Raw genomic sequence first — 12,757 nt, 5'->3', positions numbered from 1 at the left:
AAACTGGCTGCAACAATTTTAAGAGATAGGCTTTGAATCGATGATTCGAAATATTTATCAAAACGATGCGGTGCGCAAATACGCAAGTAACAATGCTTCCCTTTATTTGTGATAATGTTTATGGTAATAATCTTTTATTTACCACTCCGGAAAATCGGCAAAAAGATCTCTTCAAAAAAATCTCAGTCATATACGTGTATATACGTAATGAAGTTTATCCTGAACTATGCCATTCGGTGATTATATATATATATCCATCCCAATGGACGAGGGGGAACGGAGCCCCTTCGGTAGGAGACACAGCGAAATACCAAAAGACAAAAAAAATAAAAATACTTGCGACTGCGTGTCTTTTCTCACGAGAAGTAGGATGCGGGATACGGGAACGGTTGGCATTTTCTTTTCTTTTTTTTTTGTCAAAATTGAAGCGACGGATCTAGTAGTAGACTCTGTTCAGACTTGTAATGTATTCTCCTTTCTCACCACACTTTTTTGCCAATCACATTAATGGTATCGAATCGTATTATCAATACCCGGTGCCCACGTTGTACCAACAACTTGACACAACACTTTTTAACAACACGCACGCACACTCATTCGCTCAGGCTCTCCTCTCGTTCGCACTTGACGCGTTCTTTCGTTTTTGCTTTCTCTCTTTCTCTCTCTCTATCTTTCTTTTACTCCCAGAAAAGCTGCGGCTCGATCGACGGACGCGATTATAATACAAAGCAAGGGCACTTGATAAAATAACTTAGTCTTCTATTTCATAATTATCTATATATAACGTACATATATAAAACAAATTACGAGTAAAGAAATAATGATTGGATCGATACAACGTTTTTCACGGCTTTCTTATCTTAGAAATTTACTCGTTCTTTTTATCTTTCTCATCTTTTCTCCGTTGTTACTTAATTAATGAAATGCGCCTAGCCGTTTGCGCATAACTCGCTCTATACACACATTTATATCCGTTCCCTCTCTCGCTCTCTCCTTTTTTCATCTTGAGAAACGGGAGAGCGGAAAGGGAGAAATGAGAAGAAAAGAGGAGGAAGAATTAAGAAGAAAAAAAACGTAACGCACGGCGCGCTTCGTCACAGCGAATCTCGTCACGGGGTTTTAAACTATACACGCGTGAGAACGGGTTTTACAAGTGGTGATGATGGTGGTGGACTACGATCCTAATGTTCTTTTTCACTTTGGGAGCACATCGCGACTTTCGCTCTCTCTCTCGCTCATTCTCTCTCTCTCTCTCTTTCTTTCTTTCTTTCTCTCTCTCTCTCCCTCTGTTTCTCTCTACGTGACTCTCACATCGCTCTCTCTATCGGACTATCGTTCCGGCATTTATAGATAAAGCCCACTCTCGTCTCAGAATAGGAACAACCAACCAAATCTCCTTCGTGTACTCGTGTGCTTGGTGTGTATGTCATGTGTGGAGCGTGAATGCGCATGTTCGTGAATCATTATTAGAATCATGATACAGGTATTAATGTTAATATTCGAATAAAGTAACGTGATGCGCGGGCCGAGCATTCATGGAATGCCGGAAACCAGCGCCGGAGGTCATGCGAGGATAGAGCCACCACAGTTGTCTTCCCACTCTCAATGCTTATCGTCCTTTTTACACCATATATATTATGTCGGATTTATTAGTTTTATATATATATATTTATATATATATAGTATAAATATATACACTCACGCTAATTTTAACAATCCTCTAGCGTTCGCTCACGCATACTAAACGCCAGGAGAGAAGAATGTCGTCTCCGTGAAAGCGATTGCTCCGATTGCTTTTCTCTTGGTTTATTTATTTTTATCTTCTTATCCTTCGTTGCTCTTTTTTTATCTCGTCGAATTGATTTGCTTCCACCGGAAAATCCCGTCGTTTTATTCGGTTTTATTTTTGTCGCTCGTGCTCTCTCTCTCTTTCTCTCTCTTACACGCGCAGTCTCTCTCATACACGCATGCATACGGTGTATTTTTTCCCCCCTTACCCCTTAATCTAGGCGTCACTTGTAACTCATAATGACTTATCACATGTTTATCTTCCCGTTCGCACGCTCGCTCGCTCGTTCTCTCTCGCTCTCGCGTTTCTTTTAAACACTATCATCAAAGTCAGCGCACTGTTTGATACAAGGAACGATAATACAATTGAATATTTACGAACACAACATTGTTTTTTTGTCATGCTGAATAATGTGGTGTGGTTTGTAGAAAGACGCAAGCTTCTGGACTTGCGGTGACCAGTCTCGCATCTCTCTTGCAATGTCCTATGTAGTTGATCCTGTAAGTATAGTTGTGACGGTGTGGTGGTGGTGGTGGTGATGATGGTGGCGGTGGAGTTGTGATAATAGTGACAGTGGTAAGTGGTGATGGTGGTGGTGGTAGTGAGATGGTATCCGGTTTTAGTATTTACAATTGGTTATAGCAATCGTTATTTTTCCCTAAGATGAGATGGTGTGCACAGTCCGAGCGCTCAAGATTTGGCATGTATTGGTATATATCGAGGATATTTCGTCCTTCGTTCCTCTTCCTTTCCACTACGAACTGCTCGATGCATTCATACCACTAAACATGCCGATGTTGAACGAACTTTGCTGTTGCTGCTGGATCTGTTGTTGCTGCTGCTGTTGCTGGCTGTTCGCTTGGCGGCCATGTTTTGGCACTGGGGGTTGCAGGTATTCGTGTCTAGCTAGTGTCAGTACGTCTATACGTTCTTCTTTCCTATACGCTAGGCAACTTCTTATGAAACTCTGTAACAATAAATAAAATTATAAATTATAGATAAAATTTATCCGCGAATAGACAAATTACCTTTGCTTCGTTGCTGACGGTCGGTTTATTCGCAAACTGAACTTCCGTGGCCTTTAATATCGTATTCTCCTCTAAAATCGTGGCCTGGGATTGGTTGTGACCGAAAGGCTGCGAAAATAAACACATTCTTATTACATCCGCAAAGGATGTAACAGCAACGGAATTTATGTGCAATATATGTGTCGCGATAAGTACCTTTTTACCGTATAGGCATTGGTAAAATATTACTCCTACGCTCCAAACGTCGACCTTTGACGATATTTTAGGAGGATTCTTGCCAATGACAAAACATTCAGGAGGTAGATACCTGTAGTAAGTAAGTACGAGAGCGCGTAAGTTTGATTATCTTCAGTGATAACGAACGATCGATGATCTGGCAAAAGAATCTGAAGGAAAACACGTACCAATAAGTACCCGCTCCTTGGGACGTTAGATCCATTCCGTGATCTGGATTGTAATTTTCTTCGTCCATGACTTTACTTAAACCGAAGTCTGTGATTTTTATTTCACCACAGACGTTGCCTTCGGTTAATAGAATATTACCTACGGACGAAAGGTCAGAGTAAAACTTTGTTCATTTACGCATTTTCTAATTTTCTACTCCTTTTTTTCTAGAATACTTGCAAGATGATTATCGAATCTCGTGATAAGAGATTAAGTCTACAGCAAGCTCACCTGGTTTTAGATCATAATGTATGACTGGGGGTTTTATTTCATTGAGGTACTTTAATGCCGATACGACTTGCATAACGATAGATCTCGCTTCTCTCTCAGGTATAGTCTTATGCTGCAAGAAAAACATTTTAAATATGATTTGAGAATGATATACACATTTTACAATAAAGTTCACGTAAAATGACGACGACGAAACCACCTACCTGCTTGAGGTAAAAATCTAAATCATGGCCATCACAATATTCCAGAACGGTACAAAAGGAATTGGCATCAATTTCAAATACATCGTACAATTTTACGACCCGAGGATGATCCAGCGATTTATGTATGTTATATTCTCGCAATGCATGCCTGTTACAAAAGAAAAGAGTAAGTAGAATAGTAAGTCTTTCGATGTGGAATAAAAGTGTTACGTTTTTAAGTGCCTCTGTATTAATTAACGCGATTATAAAAATTACCTACGAGTGTAGTAACATGAAAACTCACTTTATATAATTAGCTTTCTTGTCTTCTTTCCAGTCTTTATTTAATTGATGTACCTTGCAAGCCACATACCGCTGCTCCTTTAAGTCAAATGCCTGTACGGAGAAACGTAAAATAGTATAGTGATTATAACGGATAAACAATTAACGAAGCCAATAGAAATAAAAACGTTACCTTATGCACTTCACTAAAACCGCCTTTTCCCAATAACATTAATAAGAGGTAACGTTCGTTTAAAACAGGATGGGAGTTGAATCTCGATTGGTCCTCGTTGTGAATGCGCTTCAACTCTCTGATGTGTAAATTCCGTTCCCTCTCGAGTTTCTCCATTTCTAGTTGTAGATCCGCATCTTCCTTCTTTAACGCACTTTGCCTTAACTAGAAACATATCATCGCGGGGTGCTTAGAAATAAAGCAAAATTCAAGCTTGAGGAAAATACTGCCACGACTGCCAAACACCGTGATACCTTGAGTATTTCGTCAGCTTCATAATACTCCTGCCATGTATACGATCCAGGTACTGCATCTGGCTTTAAAAACGTCGCCTCGGTGCCGTTGTGTAAGGAGGGTTGCGGTTGGCTACGCTTCCTACCGGTCTCGCTGTTCGACGGCCTCTTCTTGAGTAGCAACTTCTTCTGCTTGTCGATCTCCTCCCGTTCAGTCGCTATCTCCTCTTGCCGTCGTGCAAGCTCATGAAATGCGTAACCGTCGGTCCAGTTCTCCTGAAAGGTCGCGCCCACCCTCTGCGTCACGAACTGGCCCAACCTTAGTCTATTTTGCATACACTTTTGCCTAGCCTCCTTTTTTTCTATGTTTGATTTTTCTTTTAATAACTTCTTTACAACGTCTATACACTTATTTATATGTGATTTGTGCTGCTCGATCACTTTCTGTTGATTAGCCATTTGATGCCTAAGTTCGTCCGTTGTCTGCAAACAGTTTCAGAGACAAGTCTTTTTAATCAGGTTTTAATCATTTAATTACGGATTAATATATCGGATAACTTTTTCCATTATATGGTTTCATGTGTAAATTCAATCGAAAATAGTTTCAAAAATTATAAAAATTAATACTCACCCTATTTAATTCGTCAATTTTGTTGTTACGTAGTTCTAAATCCGAAGAGGCTTGAGTTTCAAATTCCTGTATCCTCTGGCAAGTAAGTTCTGTCTGGAAAGCAATTTGTACAATTTACGATAAACGAAGCATGTTACCGTAACACCTGATACATTTGTCAGCAATGTCTGTAAATACCAGATACCTTGCTGCGCGCGGAAAGAGTGTAACAAATATAGCACGTGAAACAAATCAACGAAATATTAACAATTTATAATGATATAGCGATATAGATGCAACATTTATGTAATTGGCAAAAATAACTATCTCTTTAATTATCCATGATTATTTCTATATTTCACTACGACATCTGAATTTCTTTTTATTATCAAAAATGAACTCAGCGTGAAGAAACTGAAGGGACATACAGGCAGCAAGGAAAACACCAAAAATGTACGCATGTGCAAAGGATGCTCATGTAAATGCCAATCATCCAAATCCATCAAAATTCTTAATAGACTTTATCTCGAAGTAGTCAAACGACATTGGACTCAAATTGAACGTTCATGAATTCAAAAAATAAATATGTTATATACCAAAGTAATAAAATGTGCTTCTAACGCTCGTTAATCTTGGAGCGATCATAGTAGGACTTTTCATTTTCTTAAATTTTTAAAACAAATATCTTAATAAAGAAGAAGTGGCACAAGGTAGCCTGTATTTGTACAACAACAAATGTATACAGTGCTACAGTTTGGCCAGAAATTATCTGATTTTATTGCAAACATTTGACAAGAAATGCCCATTGCGAGGTATCATAAATGCAGAAAGAATTGTAATCTTTGCGGAGCGTTTCAAAGATTACTCATAAAAGATGTTGCAATTGCGTAGAAAATTCTGAAGCAAATAGAATTAAGGTCTCTTCACACATATCCGTGACGTGCCAGTACCGTATCAGTGCCGTGTCGATTCGCATATGTTACTACGCCGGACATGTATAAATACTAGTATAAAAACATGTATGTATAAAACTGAGCGAATACGGTACTGACACGTCACGGATATGTGTGAAGAGGCCTTTAATCTTTGCTATTTTACGATGCGTCTTTATTATTATTATCGCCTTATTTTTGCAATTTTACAAAAATTAACACATAGCAAAACTTTATAAAGAGAACTCTTGATATGCAAAGTTTTATTCGAGACACTAATTTACTTCTCTCGGTCTTAATCATCTCGATCATAATCGAAAACGATAATAAAGCAGTTTTGCTATTACTTACCTATTAGTACTGTGACAAAACTGCGATATTTCATTTTGACGATATTTTGTCAATAATTAAAGAGCTTCTTACTCCTTACAAGTTTACACGTCTATCACGAATTGCTGTGGGTCTTTTCTTATAAAATGCTTGCAGGTATTACCGAATTTTGCTTACATTTGGGGTGTTAGTCTTCGCTTGCCTGACCTGGCTTGTCCTATTGAGGTTCGTAGGCCTTACCTGCACCTGCTTGCTGACCATCGAGCCTGCAGGTTGTGTAGGGGTTGGCGGTGGAGGTGGTGGAGGTTGAGGATGAGGTCTTGGTGGTTGCATCAACGAAGAGAACTCCGCCACTGAGGAATTAGGTGTCGTTACTTGTGGTGAAAGTAACTGTTGAGGTGATGGTGGATACTGTTGATAAGAGAATACACATTATGCAAAGATCACTAAGTTAATGACACTATTATTTTTCACACAGCACTAATCTAAATTCGCTCCAAGTCTTACCATAGGATAACCTTGCTGAGGAGATGGGCTTTTGGCTCCACCGTGCCGAATAGGACTATTGCCCAGATGATGCTTTGGAAAATACTCGTTGATTTTCTTATTATCGAGAGCAGCAACTGATCTAGCGCCTTTACTCGCCACAGAACCACCTGGAACACCCCCGCCTCCGTCATCAGCTTTACGTTTCCTCTTCCTTTCAGAAGTAGTCCTTGGTACTTTTTCTGGAGTGTTTGCATCCACCTCCTTATCACTATGCGATGAGCCTACGCACAATTGTAGAGTTAGAGAAGTGGTGCCAAAAATTCAGGATACTACCAAGTTTCAATTTTTATACCGACTATTGCTCGTTTGTCAGAGCTGTTATTTGTCAATATTTAACAATAGCAGAAAAATACGTTTTCCATAGATGCGTATGATTTCATCCTCAAGACAAATTACTTGTCCAAAGGACCAGGATGCGCAAAGAGAGGTGAGATACTTCCAACAAGCGTCTACGTATTATCTCTGGCAGATAAACAAGCAGATAAAACTAACTTACCAGTGCTCATGTTCGAGTCTTGACTATGAACCGTCTGACCAGAGTTTACGGTTGCCTGGGGTGCCATCTGAATTTGTGACCCAGCAGACATCTGAAAGCAGAGAATAAACAGCGTGAAACGTACCGCAGACATGTTGCGACGGGAAGAACCATCACGAAGAGAGAGAGAAAAACAATGCAACGAACCAAATGGTGACGGACTACAGTCACGAGGAACGCCTGTGCGATCGGACCGTTATCGAGAGCAAAGCACGCCGCCGCCGCCGTCGCCACATAGTAAAGATGAATCGAATGACGAAGGCACGAATGCGGCAGCAAACACGGCCACGAACGACGATGACAACGATGGTCCACGAGATCGGCGAGCGCGAGGCGGGATGAGAGAGGCGACGATGCCTATCGACGATGTCTCTCGCTCGCTCGCGCGAAAGAGGTTACGCTACGCGAACGGCAAAACCGGCGTTACGACGCTAGGGCGCGAGAGAGAATCGTGTGTTATTGAGGAGACACGTTTTACACTTCGGGGGGAACAAACCTGGTAGGATAAAGAAAGACTTATGGAACGGCGAAAAGCGGTGAGAGGGGTACCGGGTAACGTAGAGGGGCGGGAAAGGAGAAACGGAGAAGAGCGGGGAAAAGGAAGAATGGAAGCGCATATAGGGGGAGTGAGAGAGCAGTACGGACGTGCTCGGAGGAGAGAGAGAGAGATTGACACCTTCCAGGACGAACTATGGTGGAGTCCCATAGTAGTCACTGTACAGGCTGATCGGCGGTGTGTCAACCGCGAACAGAATTTTGCGCACGATCCCGTCGCGATGGCGGCGGTGGAGGGAAATGTACGGTATACGTTAGAGCTAGAGGAATCACGACAAAATGGAGGACCTTAGAGCGGTGGGAGGGAGGGAGCGGAAGGGCGACGGTGGTTTGCAAGGGGCAACAAACGCGCGCGGGGAGAAGTGGGGGAGAGGAGAGGAGACGGCACGGCACAGCGCGGCGCGGCGCGGCGGGGAGGGAAGGTTAGGTGGCAGGCGCGGGATAAGAGGTAAGAACTTGACGGCGCGCACGGTTCGAGTGCATGGGGGATCAGGAACCACGGACGCGCACCGCAAGGGGGCAGTTTTACTCACTACGTTGCGCTTCTGAACTCCGTGCGGCTCGAGGCCGGCCTCGGTTAACTGGCTCTCGCGTCGCGCATATTTTCGTACGCGGCGTCCGCCGTCCGCGGCCACGGCGACCGACGGCAGCGCGGGCCGCGGGGAAAAACGCTACGGCGGGGGCGCGCGCGCGCTGCGTCTTCGATTAACACACCGATAAGTGAGAGAAGAGCGACGACACGCTACGTCATTCTGGCCGGTCACGGCGAACGCGTGACGTCGCCTCGGTGGCTGCCGCATGTTCGCGTAGCGATAAATTACGCGCTTTCGTCTCCCTTTTTCTTTTTCTCTTCCTTTTCGAGATCTTGTTATTACGAATGACGTGCAGCCATCAGCTACGATCGTTTACACCGATCTCTAGATCGTACGCATGTTGCGTGCGGATGCGAGTTCATGTTGCCGGTGATGAACAGTTATCCCATCGTAACGTTACGCGACGATCGTCGCAAAATCGGAGAGAAAGTTCAGCTCGGTGAAGAAACTGTCTTGGGGGGGGGGGGGGGATCACAAAAATTTTTCTCGTACTATAAAAAGACGTTCGATAGTTTTAAACATCGTGCGGATCATGACGCGTGTCCTGAAGTTGCGCGAAAATGGTGCCAAGCAATTACTTCCGCTTGAACAAGATCGAAAGATCCAGTTAGCTAATTCCGACTATACGCTTCTTATCACACACCAACTTTATCGCGCAATCTACTGAGATTGACGCCTTTATTCTTGTCGTTGGCTACTATTTCAACACCGTTCTATTTTATTTATATCCCGGCGTGGACTAAAGGAAAGAAGACGCGCGCAAAGCTTTACGGAAAACAAATATCTCTGCACAATGGAAAGATAAATATCGTCGTTAATCGCTTACTTAATGCATCACGTTTGAAATTAAATCCTTGTAGCGGACAATACTGATCCCTTTGAGCAAAAACAGGTTAGTAACAGTACTTATCTTGTGTGTACTTGTTCCTACTACTACTACAATTATAGAATAAACCGTAAAGATTTTTAGTGATATTTTACATGATATTTAAAACTGATTGATAAATATACAATATATTACTTTGAAAAACCTCACGCTAAGCTCTTACAAAAAATTAAACGTGTGTAATCATTTTTTGACGGAGGATGCCATCGCCATGACAATCGAGACACTTGACGTTTGTCACAGAAAATAAAAGAAAGGATATGCCTTGCATGAGCCGATGCACGAAGAAAGGTCTAGGACAAATCTGAGAACGGTATTCATGATTCAATTTTGCATTAGGATCGTCTTAAATTTAGCCTGAAGACACTAATAAAGCTTTCTGATTGGCTAATAATATCTTAAGAGCACATGTGAAGAGTACTTGAGACGATCTCGAGTATAAGATCGGACTATGAATACTACCCTAAAATACAAGAACCTGTGAGGGTCGATTATGCATTTCGCGACATAGAACTATAAATGAGAACTATAAATGTAAGCAAATTTTCTGAAAACACCTACACTCTCATTGTTCGATATCTTCGATATCTAAACCTGCTTGTTTGTAATTCTCATTACGTTACGTGACACACGGTCAATCCCCCCGAACCACAATGAATACCATAGCTAGTTTATTCAGCGATTTCGAAGGGGATAGTCGTCAGGTGCACAACGGTTGTTCCGAGTTTTCTTTTTTTCAACTTGTTATTTCGTATTTTGTATTTCACTCATTTTTGCAATTGGCCGTATCGAACCTGAAAGGGATCGGGTGCCATTAAACACTAAGAAGAAGAAGAAGAATACCATAGCTACGTATCATCTTGTATTTTATTGTCTTAGCCTGCAATTCGCGCCGTCTCGTAAGTATACTGGTCACGTGACCGATAGTACATTGCGCCTCGACCCCGACTATGCGACAACGAGATGCTCGATCCCACGGATTCCTTGTGCATCGCGCACGACCGGCATGAACAAATCCACCGCAGGAGAGGACAGCAAACTTCCTTATCGATGGATCAGTGGCCGTGCCCGGAACTGGGCTAGAGGGCCGACGGAGAGCGAGACAGAGAATCTTGTCTCTGCCGTCGGTGTGATCCGACGTCGAGACGGACGGGCGCTGCGTGTGTGTGTGTGCGTGTGTGCGCGCAGGCAGATGTGCGTATGCGTGTATTCCGTATACGCGCATACATGGAAACGATTCCAGCATGCAGAAATGGCTGGCATTATACGTACGTATATACGAACCCGGTAAATCGGGACATGCAGACTCTACTGTGCACGTCTGGTGCAACCCCGATGACCTGCCCCTGGTGTGGCCATAACCGCAAGGTTGATCTATTCACGAAGGAATCGTACTCGAGTACGTAGAGCGAACAGTAACAGCGCCGTACGTCGCTTGTTACGCGTTCTATGAGAGGCGTTCCTTTTCTCTCTCTCCCTGTCTCTCTCACGCTTTGCTACACGAGGTCCGTTCACTTTATATCCTCCGAGACGAGTCCGTAAATGTGGCGTGCCGCTGGCGCGCCGGGTAAACAGCAGAAACGGTAGCATCAGCAGCAATAACAACACACGTAATGATGATAGTACCAATGGCAACACAGAGCGGCGTCAATGGACACGATAAACGGCATCACTCGTACGCTCTCCTCGCTCGGTGTGTTACGAGAGCGCGAGCCAAAAACCCGGCGCGTGGACTCGCCTAATCGAAACGGAACTGGAACTGTCCGACCACCGTGCCGCCGCCGCATACTACCTAGCCCCGAGGTTTCTCTCTCTCTCTCTTTGTCTCTCCCTCGCTCTCTCTCTTCCCCCAATCTCTCTTTCTCTTTGCCGCTCTGGACTGTCTCTCTCACTCCTCTCTATGTACGGCAAATGAGCAACGCGCGAGATTCCGAGATGCGGCAAAAGGTGCAACCTCCCTCCCACTTCTCCCCGCAGTGCCGCTACCGCCCCGCATCACACAACAGAGACGGAGAGAAAGAGGGACACTTTGGTGGAGTGCACAAGTGAGCGAGAGAGCAAGAGGGAGAGATAGTGACGAGAGAAAGAGGGATTGGGGGACGAGAGGGCAGACGTTGGCGAGCTCGGGTGGAGAGGGATGGACGGCAGGATAAGATAGAAAGAGAAACGACGTGACTGACGGAGACAGGGATCGCGGGGGGTGTGCGAGAGCGGCAGAGAGCAGGGTGCGGGGGTTTGAAGGAGAGGAGAGAATACGACGGAGGGGAAAAGGGGGGAAAGCGGGAGGAGGAGGAGAGGGAGGCATATGAGACATTCCTTCAGTGAACGGGTCGACCGAGTGTGAGTGCAAGCGAGCCGGTAAAATCGATGTGGCGAAGTGTGGTTGTGCCGCTACAGCGTGCGAAGGGTGCTCTGCTCTGTTGTACCTCTCCCCCTTTCCCCGCTGCGCGCCCACTCTTTTCCCCTCCCCACTCTTTGCCTCCTCGCCTGCCTCCACCCCCGAGATACGTTTTCCGTGTGTGATCCGCGGTTCCGCCTTGCGGCGTTACTTCGCGCCCCCGATGTTATATCCCAAAGCAGCGAGCGCAATCACGGGGTTGAGGAATGATGTCCCTTTTTTCATGCAGTTGCATTAATTTATCTCACGGGAAAAGAGTCTCCGATGTGCGTGTATGAAACCTGAAAAACAGCACCTCACGCGACCGAGGCGAACCAACTGAACTGCGAGATCTAATACAACGGTCAACGTTCACGTTATTTCTGTCTCGCTTGTGAGAGGTTATTTACAATGGATATACATAACCACATGTAAAGAACTATCTTCAGCACGAAAATCATACAAATTGCGCTATTCTTGGACGAGGATGAGCGAATTTTGAAAAACAACATGGAAATATCAAAGTAAATCATTCAACATGGCGTTAAGATTCCTGAATTTTCATTACAGGATCATTTAATTATTTCATATATTAATTCATATCAATATGCATGATTACATGTATTAATCAAATAAATCACTTTTTGATTTGTGCATTAATAACTCTAAATCTATAGATTGAATTTTACTCTATGTATATAGAGTACATATAGATCAAATTAAATGGATCAAATAACTAAAAGGAAAAAAGTTTCAGGTATACTTAAATATTTTAGCAATATACAATATCAAGTTGTGTATAAAAGAAATGATTTCGATAAAAGAATATAGAAAAATATACATGATTTTTGTTTTTTTCATTTCATAAGATAATGTGGCTGCAGTGAAGAATCAGGTATCGTAGCACGTGCCATGAAAAGAACTACGTATCTGCTCTAAGTTATCCTCTTAATGACTATAAGTCTTTTG

General features: G+C 43.3%; 1 protein-coding gene across 8 annotated transcripts in view; it reads right to left on the bottom strand.

Annotated features, from left to right (window-relative positions):
* Positions 1-405: 405 nt before the first annotated feature.
* The window catches only part of LOC105281291 (serine/threonine-protein kinase tousled-like 2), a 38,621-nt gene continuing 26,269 nt past the window's right edge, over positions 406-12,757 (bottom strand). For 3 of the 8 annotated variants that reach the window (XM_011342388.3, XM_011342390.3, XM_020032298.2), the window contains 13 exons: positions 7,339-7,429; positions 6,801-7,063; positions 6,471-6,704; positions 5,053-5,145; positions 4,443-4,904; positions 4,150-4,353; positions 3,979-4,070; positions 3,696-3,843; positions 3,493-3,604; positions 3,222-3,360; positions 3,013-3,124; positions 2,818-2,925; positions 406-2,756 (listed from right to left, as the gene is read on the bottom strand). In XM_011342388.3, coding sequence (XP_011340690.1) covers positions 2,544-2,756; positions 2,818-2,925; positions 3,013-3,124; positions 3,222-3,360; positions 3,493-3,604; positions 3,696-3,843; positions 3,979-4,070; positions 4,150-4,353; positions 4,443-4,904; positions 5,053-5,145; positions 6,471-6,704; positions 6,801-7,063; positions 7,339-7,429 — 2,271 coding nt within the window. In that variant the 3' untranslated portion in view covers positions 406-2,543. Of the gene's footprint in view, positions 2,757-2,817; positions 2,926-3,012; positions 3,125-3,221; positions 3,361-3,492; positions 3,605-3,695; positions 3,844-3,978; positions 4,071-4,149; positions 4,354-4,442; positions 4,905-5,052; positions 5,146-6,470; positions 6,705-6,800; positions 7,064-7,338; positions 7,430-7,524; positions 8,353-8,465; positions 8,489-10,683; positions 11,569-12,757 lie in introns of those variants that run through there. The other 5 variants (XM_011342394.3, XM_011342392.3, XM_011342395.3 and 2 more) reach the window with 5 other exon arrangements.

This window comes from Ooceraea biroi, chromosome 9 (assembly GCF_003672135.1).
Source record: "Ooceraea biroi isolate clonal line C1 chromosome 9, Obir_v5.4, whole genome shotgun sequence".
Classification (NCBI taxonomy): domain Eukaryota; kingdom Metazoa; phylum Arthropoda; class Insecta; order Hymenoptera; family Formicidae; genus Ooceraea; species Ooceraea biroi.
This window is presented reverse-complemented; position numbering and strand designations above follow the sequence as displayed.